Source organism: Vidua macroura, chromosome 6 (assembly GCF_024509145.1).
Source record: "Vidua macroura isolate BioBank_ID:100142 chromosome 6, ASM2450914v1, whole genome shotgun sequence".
Taxonomy (NCBI): domain Eukaryota; kingdom Metazoa; phylum Chordata; class Aves; order Passeriformes; family Viduidae; genus Vidua; species Vidua macroura.
This window is the reverse complement of record NC_071576.1, coordinates 3,867,634-3,884,919: the sequence shown is the minus strand read 5'-3', so window position 1 is coordinate 3,884,919 and position 17,286 is coordinate 3,867,634. Positions and strand designations below refer to the sequence as shown.

Here is a 17,286-nt window from a genome sequence, read left to right as displayed (position 1 = left end):
TTTATTATTATTTCAAAACATAACAGCAAATAACTGCAATGCACTGAAGCTCTTGAGAATCTGAACAGTCCCAGCCGTGGGCTCAGATTTCAAGACAGACTAAGTGCTTTCCTGAATTCAGGTTGATGTAAATAAATTCTGTACCAGCTGTACCTAAACCACCCCTTCATCACTGCAGCAAAGCCTGGACACGCCTCTGGCTCCACTGGGGTGCCCAGAGAAGCTGTGGCTGCCCCTGGATCCCTGGAAGTGTCCAAGGCCAGGCTGGAGCAGCCTGGGACAGTGGAAGGTGTCCCTGCCACGGCAGGGGAGTGGAACTGATGAGCTTTAAGGTCCCTTCCAACCCAAACCATTTTGGGAATCTGTGGCCTCCACTCACCCAAAGGCCCTGGGTAAGGAGCACTGAGGGCAAGCAAAGCAGAAATAAAAAGGCCAGGCTACACATACACAGAACATCAGCTTAAACCCCAGAGCTAAGCATGGAAAAGAGCAAAGTGGTTTCACCAGATGCAGGTTAAGTGGAAAAAAAACCAAACCAACAGAAAATAATCAGCCATCTCCCATACCTAATAGCCAGTGGATATCTACTACACTGAAAGGAAATCAATGCAAACAGGATTTCCTCAGTTTCAAGTAATCTTTGATGCCTTTTTGGCCAGCTGTGTTATACCATAATAGATATTTTAATAGCTTTTATCCTCTACACTTTAGGCAGCTATTTTTTACCTTACATATCCAATTATCTCTAGTGAACATTCTCCTATGGGTTGTCCACACATTCTGTATTTGCTCCTTGAGAAACTATTCAAGTTAAATTATATTGCAAATTAAAGACAGTTACATTCTGTATGTTCCTTCTAGATTTGAAAAATAGGTTTTAAAGGCTTGTCAAAGTTTAGAAGAAAAAACCTTTCCATTAAAAAATCTTAGCTTAAAAAAATCATTTAAGACACCTTTTTCTGATCCAGGGTACTAATAAAAAGATTACAAATATACTACAATTTGACCAAGAAGACTCCATGAATATGCTGCTTTCGAGCATGCAACACCACTGATATCTGTCAAGTTCCAGGTATCAATGTATCCCAATTCCACCACAAGTCCCTCCATCTCCTCATCGCTTCCCCCATCCCCACCCTACCGCCCCTATTAACAACATTATAAAAAAAGGTAAAATCTAGAGTTAGTGGCAAAAATCTTCACAGTAAACCGTTAAAGAAAACTTTTATTGTGGTCATTGCCGTGTGGTTTCTCAGTCGATGGGGCCCTGAAAGATGAGCTTGACGCAGTTGTTCTCGCCGGAGAGCTGCGTGGCGCAGAAGGGGCAGGCGGCGTGGAAGGCGTGAGTCCCGTGGGGCAGCGGGATCTGGGACCAGTATTTGGCAGTTTTCTCGGAGCACACGTGTCCACAGGGGGTGAAAGCGTGGGTGGGGGGCCCGGCGTCCACGTAGAAGCCGGCCTCGCAGCCCAGCCACAGAGGCACGTAGGGGCCAACGGTTCTGCACATGGGGCACTCGCGCTCGTTGGCTTCCGTGTCGCTGCGGTGGCCCCAGTTGTGGTAGCCGTGCACGTGGCCGCAGCTGAGGTAGGCCCAAGGCTGCTTCTCCTCCACGTCCTTCTTCTTCACCACGTCCTTGCGGTCGATGCTGGGGAAGGCCAAGGTGTTGAAGCCCACGGGGCACTGGGGCCTGGCGGCGTTGATCTCCTGCCGCAGCGCCTCGATGTGTTTCTGCGTCGGCGTGTGCAGGAGCCCGTCCGCCGTTCTCCACAGGAGGGTGGCCCCGCACAGGTCGATCAGGGAGCCGTCCTGCAGGATGTTGGTCTCGTTTTCTACCTGGGGGCAGGACACAAGGGGAGGCTTGTTTAGCCTGGGAGCTTTTACAGACACCACATCACCTTTCTCAGCATTAAACTGCTTAATTTTGCCTTACTGTTGTCCCGAATCCACCTCACCTCCTAACCTATATCTAGGATTGTAACGAGCACTGATCTCTTATTCTGTGCTTGTACAGGGGATTTGCATTTGCAATATAAATTATTATACAGTCTTTGGGCCCCTGAGCATGCATTTTTTTCTCCAATATTGATTCTCTGTGCCTTTGTCATATTTCAGTAAGTCCTGATAGACTGAAGAAAAGACATGCCATTCCCTGAGGGCTGCATTAGCAGATTCTCTCCTGGAATTCTTTGCCCACATAACGCTGACAGAAGCTGCTCACATATTAAAAAAAAACAGTCCTTTTTGGACTAAAACCTGCTACCCAGGACAGGCCAGCTGTCCTGCCTCTCAGATACCATTTGTTCTGGGGTTGTGGCAAGGGTCAAGCACTTTGCAGAAGCATGAGCTCCCAGAGTGTGCCTCAGCAGCACAGGTACCTGCATGGCTTAGCACTGCAGCAGACAGAATTACCAGCTGAATTTCTCAGGTGACAAATTTGAAGTCACACAGGCTCAGCTTATGAACAATTACCCACCCCACTCATTAGCCCTCTTATTTAATGAGGTATTCCAAGCAAACACAGCCCCAGCATGCACTGCCTAAAGGCTTCTCTCTGATTAAAAGCAGGTACTTACAACACTTTCAAGGGATTATGCCAAACACACATTGTACTTGACTGAAATATTCTGTATTTTAATGTCACAAACATATAAGCAATCCATGCTTTTGCTATTGGTTCATTAATGATGAATATATATTAAAAAGACTCTTTATAAAATTGAAGAGAAAAACAGACCTACTATGCACAGAAAGTATGCAGAAAATACCACTAATGCAAAACAAACAGCCAAATACAAACAAATACATTAAGTAGGTCACATGAAATTATCACATCTGCCTAAGAATACTATGAATGACAACCAATTCAGCATTTACATTTTAATCCAGTTTAAATTCACAGATTAACTGTGGATCATCCTTGCACAAAACACCTCAGTGGTACAATACAGACTACAGATAAGAGGTCACCAGTGCCAAGTAATTCCAGCAGAAAAATGTAATGGTTCAAGTAGAGATGAGAGAAACCTTGATCTGATGCTCTTTTCAGATAATTCCTTCACAAACAGCAAAACAAAAAGCTCCCTCACATACAACGTGTTCAATTCATTATACAGCCTGCATTTGGTTTTATGAACCCAATCAATGAATACTGATCACATCAATACCAGTGTGCCATGCAATTTTATTTAAATGAGAATTCAACTCGTTTTGGATGCAGGGAGGGGGATTCATTTGCTTTGCTGTGCCTCTCTTTAGCAGCACTAAAAGGTGTTTTGCTAACCACGTACAAAGGCTGCAATTGCCACATCATCTGTCCGGGTCCCCAGGCAACATCTGCCTTCCACCATCCGTGTGACAAAGCAATTTGTGTGCTGAAGGGTGTCTGCTGAAAGCAGAGCAGCCCAACTCCATTCCCCTAACTCTTTCTGCAGTCAGTTTTCTGCAAAGCCAATGGCACAGTTGCAAAGTCAGTTCATTGAACTTCTCTCCTGGTTTTATGTGCCACTGAAATGGGCCCTGGCAGCTGAAATCTCTCACTTCTGGAAAGCAAAGCCCATCCTGCCTCACAGGAGAAAACAGGAATATACTTCCAGGGCTCCTCTTATCTTCCCAGTGGCAGGTAAATCAAACAGAAGCTGCCTTACCCAAACTGCTTTTGCACAAAAGTGGACTCTTCTGGCAGTACTGCAAAAGACAGCTCCCCATGCAGCAACTTCCAGACATCCCCATGTCCCAGGAGAACATTCCAGAGCAGAGTTTATTTAGCTTTTACACTCTGTGCTATTTCAGCTGGAAAAGTGGCACTAGCAGAAAGTTCTGAGTGTTCCCCCATACGCTCAGGAACAGAACAGCAGAGCAGAATCTGCTCTAACACACAGATTTACACACTCACAGTGCCACTACTCAGGGACAGCCACCTGCCTGCATTCAAAGCCAGGAAAACAAGTGCTCTGTCACCGTTGAAGTGACATGGATAAAGAGTGACACACTCCATGCATTTTCAGAAGGCAAATAATAATTTTATAAGGAACACATTCCTTTTTATACTCTAGTTGACTACAGGTGGACCTGATTGGTCCTTTAATCAAAACACCATCACCACTGGCTAACTGAGAAGACACCCATTTGTAAACAACCTTATGGGAAAACAGCTTGTAACAAAACACCACCTGTGGATTGTTTCCATTTGATTATCATCCTTTGTCTCCAGCTCCCCAAAACTTCCCAGACTGATTCATGGAAAAGCTTATCTAGCTTTCTCTCTCTCTCTGACCAGACTGTCACATCCACAGTACCTCTTGATTCATTTCAGTCGCTTCCTGTTGGCATTCTGGATGTTGAAAATTTTTAGACTTTCTGTACAAACAGACTCTGACTTCCTGGAGAACACTACATTTGACTTGAAGCCGTGGAACAGGCTTCCAAAATTGATTGATAGCACTAAGATTATGGGTGTGTAGTTGGTTAGAAGTGTGTAATATCACAGGTGGAAAACTTAAGAGTTTGGGGTTTTAGAATATAGTAATAAATATGAAGCAAGTTAGAAGTTTTAGGGCAGAAGCAGGTTGTTCTTCTTTACCTTCTTCTTCCTTCTTCTCCATGGGTTTGGGTGGCATTTTGTAGCTGGACAGAAAAGTCCACAGTGCGAACTTTGAGAGATTAGTTATTGGGTTAAAAGTGAAAATAATTTAGGTGTCATTTCTTAATTAGATAGTTTAGCCTTAAAAGACCTTGTAACAAGAGACAGTTAACCATTTCTGTGCCTTGATAATGAAAAACTACAGAACTCACTGCTGTTAAGACTGTAACATTGACAAAAAATAATAAACACCTGAGTCCGAATGCGAATTATCGTCTCAAGTACCTTCAATCCCAACCTCAACTAAAATTTAAAAAAAATAAAAAAACCAACAACTTCCCACTCACCAGTTTGCCCCTGTGCTGAGCAGACCTGGTCTCCCGGAGCGTGTACACGTTCCCACAGACGGAGATCTCCCGCCACACCCCGGGCTTGGACTCCTCCGTGAAGCCTCCCTTGGGGTGCATCACCAGCACCCCGTTGGTTGTCAATCCATCCATGTGGCCATCAGGGTTTTTCCATTTGGCTGCTTTTTCCTATGTGTGACAGTCACAGTGACTATCAGAAATACATCAAACCGAGCTAAAGGAAATCCTCTAACAGCTCTTAAAGTGCAGCTTCATTGTTAAAAGACAATTATGACCACGAGTCTTTGCTGGTGATAACTCGGGCACATAAAACTGCAGTTTCTACTTAACACTGCAGCTGGTGCACTGGAGTAATAAAAGTCTAATGACAGTACAAGTTATCAACCAGCACAAGGAGATTTGGGGGCTTGAAAGTAACAGAATATAAACCAGAGCTTGCTCGTAACATCATTATTAGCAGTACTTACACCAAGGAATATGTTTTTAGATGAGTCAAAGCCAGCTGCAAAGATCCTTGCTGTGTATGGTGGGATCCTGTCACAAACAATCCTGCAGGCAAATCGGGAGATGGTGCTCTGGGTAATCTGGGTTTCATCAGTATTTTGATTTCCTGAAATAGTATCTGTTACTACAAAGTCTATTGGGCTTTCTGTAGATCTCCCAACCTGCAAAAAAAAAATTAAGATAATGGTATAAATAGAAATACCCACTGAAATATGAAGCATTGAGGACACAGTTTTGCCAGGTTAATACTTTACAGATGACATCAGTAAACTTCTGTCTACTGAATTTTTGGTTGACAAGATCCAACCAGAGACTAACCTGTATTTCCACATTTGTGCTAGGCAGAAATACAACACGGACACGGAATGACAAATTTTCACTTACCACAAATGATGTTCATGCTTGCTTGAAACAGATCAACACAGCTGATCTGTTTGATAAGAGTATTGTCACCAAAGAAGTATTATCACCTTGCCATTTCCTCATCCAACCACAGCAAATTACTTACCACTGCTATCTGATAGGTAAGAAAGCACTAGCTTGGATTGACAAGTTTTATTCACATTTTCCAGTTCCAAATACATTCGCCATGAAAATAAAGGACTTTTTTTAGACCCAGAATTTGGTTGTTTTGGTATGTCATAACAAAGAGCTATCCACCTTCATGTTTTCAGGACTTGTAGTCCCAGAAAGAAGAGCTGTCAGGCAAAACCCACCCTGTGTTGAAATTCATTCCTAATCATGCACATGGCATGACTAACAGAATTAAATCTTTCTTGATTTGAGCAGAAATGAAACATACTTATCAGCAGACAGGAAAATTTTCCTATGTATTCAGCTAAAAATTTTAATTCTAAATCTGGAAACATCTGGGACAGAAAACTTCATGACTACATGGATGGAAGGATCTGACTGCCAGACAGTGAGGCTTTATCAATATTTCTACAGGCAAATTAGTGTTACACCAACTTTGAGCTTAACTGGGAAAGTGGAGCTGAGGAACAAGAAGTGGAACAGAATACTAATTTTACAGACACCTTGTGATCAAAAAGAATTAGGAATACTCTTCACATGAAACTACCTTCAGTATCAGGTATCTACATTGATATTAAATAACCTCCTCACTAAACATGATCTCATTGTCCCCCAAGAAGTTCCATTCTGCTCAGATCTTGCTCTTTCAAGCCAGCTATGGGGAGCCATGTACGGTTCCATCATTAACAAACATCTCTGCAAACTAAACCTGCTTTAAAGAAACATTGTTCAAGAGTCAAGGAAATGAATATTATCCACATGTAAGCTTTGTCACAACTGGATTGACAGAAATAGTGCAGGGATCTCTCCTGTGCTTCTCTCTGCTTCAAGCTCTGTTTGCAGGGTTGCAGTCTAAGACGTGTCAGAATTCCTGTCTCCAGTGACACATCCAGTTACTGTCTCCACATCACAGGGCTCAGCACAAGCACAAAATGGGATCAGCTTCCTGCACAGGAAATACTCAACAAGGCCTAATCAAAAGTCCACATTTCAATTTCTCACAGAAAGTGTCTACTAGAATACCCAGGAGAGAGAGTTTAGAAACTATTTAATATGGGATATTCCTGATTTATAGAACTTGACAACTTGAAGCTAAATCTTACAAAGCAATATTCTTCTTCCTTTTACAGTATTATTTCTACCAGCTTCTATTTCCCATTCAAAGCTATTCCTGCTAAGAGTCAGCACTGAGCAGCAGCAGGAACCTCATGAATAACTTGTGACTATTCTCCATCTGTACATGGAGTCTCTTAAAGGATAATCAATAACAAATATGAAATTAATTTGTTCATAACAAGTTTCTGCCTCTTGCAGTCTCTGAAATAGATCATTCTCTCAAAGTTTTTAGATGCAATTAGAGAAAAATCTGCCTCATTTTTCCTTAAAGGATGACAAAGCACACAAGTGTGTGCTCCCAGCCTTACATCACACTAATCATTCACCATGAAATTCCAATTTCTTTAGATATAACCATTAAGATCTATAAACAATGCATCTATTTGCTTTTTTAAAATCTCTAGAATGATATGTAGCATTTTATATAAACACTTCAGTACTTATATCATTTGTGTCACAAGTATGTCTATGCAAAATCAAGTATTTTAAATATTTGGTTTTCTTCCCTTTTCCAGTTGAGAAGGCCTTCTAGAGGATCAGTCTCATGTATTGTGCTACTTTTCAGCATTTGAATTTATTTGAAAATGTGGCCTTTAAAATCTGGCAACTTCCTCAAGCTCTGTACTACATCGTGAATTTGGGTTTGAGATCAGCTGAAAAGCAAGTGCCTAAGGAATAAATGAAGAACTTGATGCTATTAACATCCACCCTCCAGAACTTTTACCTCATCTGCAGCTGCAGCCAGACTGCAGTCACTACAGACCCAGTCCAGAATTCAGAGCTGCTCTTTACACACTTCATTACTCATTTTTCTCCCATTTTCCTGTACAGCACAGGTGACTTTCTTCTTTCTAGCAACTTCAGGCTGTATTTTGGGACCCCTTCTTGTGAACTGTGTCATCTGATTTCCCCGAGTTACTTCCAACAAGAACCCATAAATGTGCCAGGTGCTGCAGAGGCAGCAGGAGTTGTGTCCTCTGCAGGTGATTGTTAAAGCTGGGTGAGAGGCAGGCAGTGCCTGGCTTTGTTGCTGTCAGTAAAACACTGCTCCTGACAAGGCAAACTCTGCCAGCACAGAATTTAACAGCTGCAGGTTCTTGGGCTTCAACAGAATTTCACTCTGGTGAGAGTGAGAATTGAATTCTGCATCTTCTGAAGGGTCGTTTTTCAGAAAAAAAAAAATCAATGCTTTGTATTGAATGTACCTGCTTCTTGTATAAACTTGTGGTTATTTATGGTAGGAGCTGCACATTTTGAGTTTTGTACTGGCATGAGCAGATAAAATCAACCCATTTTCACCCCATCAAACCATGAAGGAACAGGTTCAACTTCACCTGATGCATCATCAACAGAATGGTTAAACTCTGAAGAAAATCTTTATTTATAGCAGCACATGGATGCTGGAGCACATAAGAGTCTGGGAGATGGCAGAGGAACACATTTGTACACTCTTTTGTAATTAAATTAAGAAATCTGACCTGGATGTCACTAAGACAAAGGTGCATAGCAGCATTTGCACACAGATTTCATAATATAGTCACATTAAAAAAACAAACAAAAACCAAAACTACAAACAACGCAGCAGAACAACAGCTCAAGAAGCACAGTGGGGGAAAAAAAGAGCAAAAAGCCAAGTGATTTGCCCAGGATAATGCATGTTAATTCCATCCAAGTGGGGCCTGTGGTCCAGGAATTATCCTTCCCTTTTCAAGTTCCACATCCTACACAAGTCAAGAACACACATTTTAAAAGAAAACATCAAACTCCAAGGATTGTCTGTCTAAGTGATGCCTGGCCAACAGTGAAACTCTACTCTGTGGATCAACAGACATGAATTTTGTCATCATGTACCACAGGGCTGCACTAAACATCCTCAAGTAACTTTTCTCCAACAGATTCATGAGAACAGTTCAAATCTAATGGCTCATGTGAATAATGGAAACCTCTTCAGCTGCTCTGGCACTGCTTCAGTGGGGAATTATTGCCACAGTCCAGCAGATCACTCCTTTATCAGCCCCTGCAGGCCAATGCATGGAATGCAATCCTCAGGAAAGCCAGGGAGCAGAAACCTGAACCAGGACACAGCGCTCGAGGTCACACTGAGATCAAGTCACAGCAGGACCTCCACACAGCCCAAGACTGAAATGGTGTTTTATCCCCCCAGAAAAGCTGTACCCACCACTAGGACATTATGCAATAGATGTCTATGCAGTATGCCCAGAAAAAGCAGCTGTTCTGCAACTCTTTATTCATTTTGTACTGCACTCAAGAAGAGGAAAAATCCAGCTTTCAAAAATGGTTTTTCAAAATTTATATACAGGAAAAAATTGAACTGTAGCTATTCAAGAGCTGAAGGAGCATCACACAGTAACCCCAATAGATGGGTTTCATTTTTCTTTCACTAGTCAACACAGAAAAACCTATTTCAGTTCACCCTGGCTGTTCAATCCTTCATTCTGCAGCAAATGAATAAGACTGGGTTTTAATCAATTCCTATTTGGACCTAATAGTTTCAGTCACACTGGAAAATTTAATATAGAGCAAAACACACAAGTCAAGAGAAGCAACAACACCTCCAAAGAGTTATTTCCTCTCTGTCAACAGCACTCAGCTGCTGACCCTTTAAAATATGAAAGGCTGAATGAGGAGGGATAATAATTCCTGGTGAGATGCTCTAGATAGCACAGACCTGACCAGTCTAGAATGAAAAAGGTTGTTTGGCATACTTGGGTTCCCCATGCTTGAATTCTAAGTACACACAGAATTTCTGCTCTTTCTTGTTATACATAAAAATAACCATGGCACAAGAAAATCATTCAGGTTACCAAAATGATGCAGAAAAACACAAATGCAGACAGGGGACATTGAGCACATGTTGGGCATTAGATGGGAGCTTAGAAAAACTCAGCCCACACCACCTGTGTGCACTGAGAGATCTGCACACCCCTCAGGAACTCATCATAATGAGTTGAAATTATAAATATCATTTATCTCTGGTTTGTCTCCCCTACTGCCCAGCTCCTTTTACCTTCCTCCTTCCCCACCCCAGGTCCTACTCCTCCAACTTCCTTTTTACTCCAGCTACATTGTTATCTGGAGGGTGATGGGTGTAATTCTGTGCTCACTTATGAATCCAAACAGAGCACACATTTCTCTCCAGTACTGTTTGTCTTTGGAGAAAAGGCAGAGTACAATTAAAGGAGTAAGTCAGTAAGAGTATTAACAGATGCTGGTGTGGGTTTGCAAAGAGCAGAATAATGCAAAATTTCAAAGTGCTCCCAAATTAATGCAGCTGGGTCAGACTGTGGAAATCCCACAGGTCACAGAGAACACCCAGAGGATAAGGCAGAACTGGGGTTTCTTATGTTGCTTTTAAAAAACAATCCAAGTATTTTAGAGCCTTACCTGAAACATGTCTGTATCTCTGTCATTAATATATTCCACTATAACTGTCTGGGTTCTGGATAATGTGTAACAGACACTGTGGTGGCCTTTTGAGCTGATTGCCTGGTGGATAAAAAAAAAAGATGTCTATTACACACAGAAATATTGTAATCAAATCATTTTTCTACATAAACACCTTTGCTGTGATCAGGAAAAGCAGTGTATCGTAACATGTTATTACAAGGTTGGGTAAGCACATACAACAGGATTTCTTTTGTTTGTTTTTAATGGAAAACCACAAGCTGCACTTGTTTGTTTCTAGTTCAGAAATACCCAGTACTTTTTTTACATTTCTATATACATTTTTACATACAAAATACCATTTTTATACGGTATTCTGTATGTAAAAAATACTGTATTTTTTCCAAGCACCTTTTTTCTCTGAAATTATATTCAATTCCTAACCCTTGCAGCAACTTGTACCCTAACAAAGACCTGGAGTTGAGGGGGCTTTGGCTTGTTTGTTTTTGAAGTAAGTGAACAACAGAACTGACTTCCAGTTAAAAGCCAGGACTTCACGGTAAGTGAATTTCTGATTATATCAGAAAGAGCCCAGCAGTTTTATATAACTGCTGACAAAATCCAAACACTTTCAGTGTAGTTTTCCTCATTAAAGGGTACTTCTTACTACCTGTCAAAGTAGACTGGTGTCTACAGATATGGATTTAACATCAAAGATTAAAAAGGATTTCTGTATTTAAAAGAAGACAAGAAGAGGACAGCTCCTGTTTTCTGCTTTATCTCACCAAGACTGAGGGAAATGAGCTGAGAAACTGAATTTCTTGGCTAACAGGGAAATAGATGTAAATATAAAGGTCCATAGAACCACACACAATTCTGGAAGGCAATGACTCTTACTGCTCTTTGCAGACACTTAAGCAATGAATTAATAAGTTAATTAAGGCTTTTTCCAGTTTTTAGTTAAGGGGATAATTTTCTCCAAGAAGTTCTTTCACTTGCTCCTTTTCCTTTGTTCTGCTTTTCACCTGAAGAATTCACATATAGGGATGGTTAAACTAAACAACTAAATATATTCTACTCATCTGCTGGCTCTCCCTTGCAAAAGCCTAAATTATGCCAAAGCTCCATCAATTATTGAACAAATCATTAAAAATCCTTCTGAATGCTGGAGGTATTAAAAACATCTATGTGCATACTAAAAGCCTACTAAGGGTTAGCAAGAGTATTTGACACAGAATTATTGAAAACACGTAATGGAAGAATTGTTTCTTGCAAACCTCATGCATTAACAACCAGACAATGCTTTTACAAAGTGCCTCTTGCTGGAAGTTCTAGCACCTGGTCTAGTGGAAAATGTCCTTGCCAATGGCAGAGGGGTGGAACTGGATCATCTTTAAGGTCCTTTCCCACCAAACCATACTTTGATTAGGCAAGACAAACTTTCCCGGTACTTCTTTTCTGCAATAAAGCTTTTAGCAAAACTTGAAGATGAAGTCTAGGCATTGTAACAGCTGGAAAGTCATGTAAACACACTTGGTAATCAGTAACAGGCAGATTCTGAATTTCCTAGATTATTTACAGTGTTTTGTAATAACCACTACAGTGGCACACAGTTGTAAGAACAAATGGCACCAAAATGCAGTTTGGATTAAGTCACTAACACTCTGTGACCTGCCAGGACACTGAGCTGTGGTCTCAGAAGTTTTTCCTCTGTGCCTGTTTGACAACTAAGAAAGGGATCTCAAACCCTAGGCAGGTCTCAGGTGTTCCTAAGATAGAAAAGAAATAAAGGTGTTCCCAGGATATAAAGAAATAAAGAAAAAAAAAGAATGAAGTGAAATAAAGAAATAAACACGAGACCCTTATACCTTAAGTTTAATATAGAATAATCAGTTCATACTCATATTATCAGCTATCACCACTTCAAAGATCAGAAAGCAACAGCTTTCCTATAAAAGATTTCACTCATTTCCACAAATCTCTGTTGCAGCTGGAATACAGCAGAGGACAGAGTGTAAATGTGACAGTGCTGACTGCAGCTCCAGCCACTCTGTGCAGCAGTGGCCACCAGCACCCAGGCAGGGACGTGTGCCCCAAGCCCAGCCTGGTGTCAGACAAGCTTTTGCAGCACATGGAAGCTTTGCTGAGAACCCAAGCTGAAAGTTTTAAGGTCTGATGGAAAAAACACAGAAGGAAACACAAGGACTTCCTGAATTACTGAGTCAGGTCGTGCCCAACGCCTACAGAGCTCAGGGCTTAGATATATTAATAATACTGACCAGGGTCAGCCTGTCCTCTGAAACTCCAGGGCAGGACATAATCTTCTTTTCTCTGTGTGCTCCTTTCCCCTCCCAACTTTTCTTTCCCCATCTACTTCCCCTCCTCTTTGTTTTCCATTATTTATACCCAGTTATTTTCAGTGAAGAAACGCTACATTTAATTTCCTGGAATTGTGTAATCATTTATGGAAAAAGCCAAGAACGTTATGAGAAATGTTTCAACTTGTGTGCTTTCACAGCCTGCTCAGCACCAACAGTTACTCCAATTCAGACACTTTACAGGTATTTTAAGTGCTGGTCTCAAAGCAATTGGCCACTTCCAAGTCAAGAAATAAAAAAATGGAAGAGCCAAGTAACAGTATTTCAGGAACTGCACTAAACAGTGGAAGTTAAGACTCCTAATAAAACAGTGCTGCAAGTGGAATGCAGACACAGGCAAAATCATGAAGGATTTTGACTGCTTGAGGAAATACAGAACCACACTACTACGAGTCCCAAAAGAGTCTGGAGATTGATTGCACAAATCTGTTTTTTCTGCAACCAAAATAGTGACTTTGCTTTTTTACTGCGTCTAGCATTCACATTTTCAGACGGTTTTCCTGTCAGCAGGATTCCCTCCTCAAAACCCCTTGATGCTGTCACATAATTGCCCTGGTGTAGCAACTGAAGTAATGAGAAAAGCCCTGACTCCCACAAGAATTACAGCAGCTTCACAAGCTCTAACTGATAAATTCAGAGTTTCAGGCTGGACAACACCATGTCCACCTTCCAGGCAGGAAAACAGGACAAGGAAGAACAAGAACCTGGCACCAAACTCTACTTCTGCCTCGTCACCTCCACTCTGAGGCTGCCAAGATCCACCAGAGTAAAAATTTTCAAAGCTTTTTCTTAGAATCCACTAAGCTTTTGAGTGAGTGGAATTGTAGAATCATTTTAGCTTTAAAACACCTTTAAGATCATCAAATCCAACCATAAATCCCAGGGTTGTCATGGAAGGGAAATCTTCCTTCAGGCACTTCCAGCATTTTGGGCTCCTTCACCATTCCCTGCACTTACTTTGAGCGGTTTGTTCCTATTTTTCAGGCTCTTAAAAGTTTAATGAAAATTATCAATTTAACAGGGGGGAAAAAATCACCCTGAATTAGTTTCCAACAGATAGAAATGCTGGAAAAACCTCACTAACATCCACAGCCTGAGCCTACCAAGCCAATCCAAACCATGTGGCTCCAGGCTGGCCATAGCACATCCCACCCCTTGTCCAGTAGGAATGTGGTTAAATGTGGCTAAAGTGTGAGCTGCAGCTACTCTAAGTGCCAAAGCAGATGCAGAAATAATAGAACTAGGTCTTCAAAAGGTCTTCAAATCCTGACAGTGAGAAGTAAATTTGTGTTGGAGTAATTGTGTACTTTTTATCTTTTGATCTATCATTGTTATGTGGGGTGTTAGTAGGGCTAATCGCCCCAAACTGCAGGAACCCCTTGCTATTTTACTTGGAATACAACTCAATACTAACTTAATACTAACTCAATACTAACTACAGATCAAAACCAACTTTTTGGTAGTTGTAAAGACACATTAGAGGTATGTGATGCACAGCGTGGGGTACAGTTACACTATAAGCCTGTATTTCTATATATGTTTAGTGTTGCATTTACATTCTGAGGTAACTCTCTTGTGGTCTTGTTTTTTTCCCTTGTAACTAAACATTATACAAGCATGTTTGCAATAATCTTAGTAATAATCTTAGTAATTCTAGTTCTTATAGCTCAACTGTAACCAGTTGTACTATAAGACACATGAGTTGGTGGGGAAACACAGGCTGGGTGAATTCAGCTGCCTACACAACACTTGGTTTTCTACATTTAACTGTCTCAAGGTGCTGAGCTCCCTTTGGAGGAAACACAGAGCAAAGGGAAGGTGAACTGACAAAATCCCTGTGGAGGAACAAACACCAACAAGAGATTTTTCCAGAATAATTGCACTGCTAGTGACTATGTCCACAGTGGGGCTGAGGGATTTTTAGAAGTCCAAATGCCAAACAAAAGCAGTAAGGGAACCCTGAGTGCCATATTCTACGTGGCATGAAGGGACAGATTTGGCCAGCACTTTTCCAGGACAGGGCTCGTGTTTGCACAGCAATCCATCCATCTCCATGGGGCTCCCCAGGTGGAGGCTCCAAGCCTCACTGGATGCTGAGCCTGCTCTTAAGGTGAGCAAGAAGATTCCTCCCTATTGCTCCAGGCAAACCCCACAGCTTCCCCCCATTACCTCAAGATTTGTTTTCTGGTGATTTTGGATCAAAACTGCCTGATTTTAACAGAGACTGAAAGGAGAAGGTCCATGACCTCACAACAACATGGCTCAAGCAAATGTTCCTTTTTACTTTTTATTTTTCATTTTTCAACTTTGCTAGTAGCTCAAGTTTCCAGTTATACCCTTCCTGTTGGCTGGAATTACACTTGGCCTTGGTTTTTCCCTTGCCTCCTTACACACACTTTTTCATTCTTGCTCCTTTCTCTCCGTTTTGAGAACAAAACCTCGTTCCAGCACTTTGCCCTCGCAATCAAAGCAGCAGCTAAAGGCTATGACTTACAAATCTGTCAGGTCTCAGAGGAGCCAAGATCAAATAGAGATCAAACAGAGTCTGCTTTCCCAGCAGCAACACTGCAAACTCTGCCAGCCCCTGGAATATCTCAGTCCATCTGAATTCTTTGCTCTCTACTCACTCCCCTGGAAAGGTGGATGCTATCAGTTTTATCATCATTTCAAGAAGTGAGAAAATCAAATTGCCTCACCCCACAGAAAGGCACCTCGTAGATAATGGGAATAAAAATATATAAAGGCTATATTTAAAACCAGTGTTTCTTAGTGCTCTGCTTTTTTAGCCAAGATACAGAAAAAGGACAGAACGAAACTAGAACTTAACAAATCTTCAACAGATTATCCCCAAGAGCAGAAATGGCTCTTTAGTCAGCATTTCCACCTTTTTCTCCTACACTGAATTTACATCTGTGCTCAGCCAGATGTTCCCTATCTGGGAGCATGTCCTGGTGTGCCACAGCAAAGCCCTGCACACTGACAGTGCTGCTCGCTCCCCTGAGTCACCTCCAGCCCCAGAGTTCAAGAACAGGTCAGGAGCTCACGGCATGATTATATCAACTTAACACTGTTAAGTCAAACCTTCCATGTCAGGAGCGTGTCAATGAACTACTGAAGCAGATCCCAAAATTCTCAGAGCCTTTAGGCTGCTGCTTGCAAAGCTTGAAGGGAGCAACTCTAATCCACTTCTAGAAATAGAGATTTTATTGCTTCCTCCTGGCTTGCAAACCATGTTTCCAAGGAATGAGAAAAAATAAAAAACTACTCTGCATTTGGAAATTTAAAATTAATTCCCTTGTGGCAGGTGAGCTCCCCAAAGAGGGCAAGAGGGACTTAATGCTGTTACAGTCACCAACTCTTGTGCACCATAGCAGAAATAAAAGCTAAAATCCATTAAGAAAGAGGCAGATGTCTCACAGGAAGGGCTGCTTCATCGGAATAGGATTTTTAGTTTAGTTAATTAGGTTGGATTAGGACAATAAAATGATTTATGGGAACACTTTAGTTTTCTTTGTTGCTAGTCGAGCTGACCGACACCACCGTGACGTGTTTAAAATTAATGACAGCAGAGCCTTCATGAGTTAAATGCTTTCAGACTTGGCTGCCAGCCTTCCATTGCTTTTATAAAAAGAGAACACAAGAAACACTCAGGGATGTCAGACAAAAGATCTTGCAACTTAAAGGGAAGCTTTAGCCAGCAAGGAAGGAAGCCTTCAAAAGTGAAGAACACATCCCATTTCCACTGGATTTTTGGACAGACTGACTGCCAGAGCCAGCAGACTCTGAGTTATCATAAGAAAACATTAAAAAAGCTCCTGAGCACGAGCCACTGATACTTTACCCACATCAGAAAAGTATGTCCACCACTTGGGAAGTTTCCCAGCAAATTAAGACAAATGCCAATTCATAGAACATTAGCTTAAGACTGTTTGCAATTTTACTCTGTCTCAAACCTAAGAGTAATTGCCCAGAATTACTGCTTCTCTAACACAGCACTTCAATAAATTTACACTGACCTCTGCCTACTGATACAGCTATTATATATATACTGTAATTTTCCTACAGCCTTCTGCAAAGAAAGACACATTATTATGGAAAACCTAAGGGTTTAATGTGCCTGTAGGAGAGACTGAAATATCTGAATCAACCAGAACCACTGGCCCAGCTCTTTTAACTCTGCATCTGCTTCCTGCACAGCTCCATACAAGCCCATTCTTCCAGGGTTTTCCCCTTCCTTATAAACATTGCAACTGCAACAACATCTATGCAGTCATTTTTGAAATATCAATGTTAACACCTTGTCTGTCTCTAATCCTTCAGCTGTCAATATTCTCTTGACAACTAAATGAGTGTTAGGAAATGACCAAAAAAAGACCAAGAGCCAGTAACTGAGTGTAGGGA

The 17,286-nt window shown here is 41.4% G+C and overlaps 1 protein-coding gene across 2 annotated transcripts in view; it reads right to left on the bottom strand.

The window, feature by feature from the left end:
* Positions 1-1,207: 1,207 nt before the first annotated feature.
* Positions 1,208-17,286, bottom strand: part of PELI2 (pellino E3 ubiquitin protein ligase family member 2) — a 66,082-nt gene continuing 50,003 nt past the window's right edge. For both annotated transcript variants that reach the window (XM_053980674.1, XM_053980675.1), the window contains 4 exons: positions 10,508-10,609; positions 5,416-5,613; positions 4,928-5,116; positions 1,208-1,834 (listed from right to left, as the gene is read on the bottom strand). In XM_053980674.1, the coding sequence (XP_053836649.1) occupies positions 1,253-1,834; positions 4,928-5,116; positions 5,416-5,613; positions 10,508-10,609 (1,071 nt within the window). In that variant the 3' untranslated portion in view covers positions 1,208-1,252. The remainder of the gene's footprint in view (positions 1,835-4,927; positions 5,117-5,415; positions 5,614-10,507; positions 10,610-17,286) is intronic.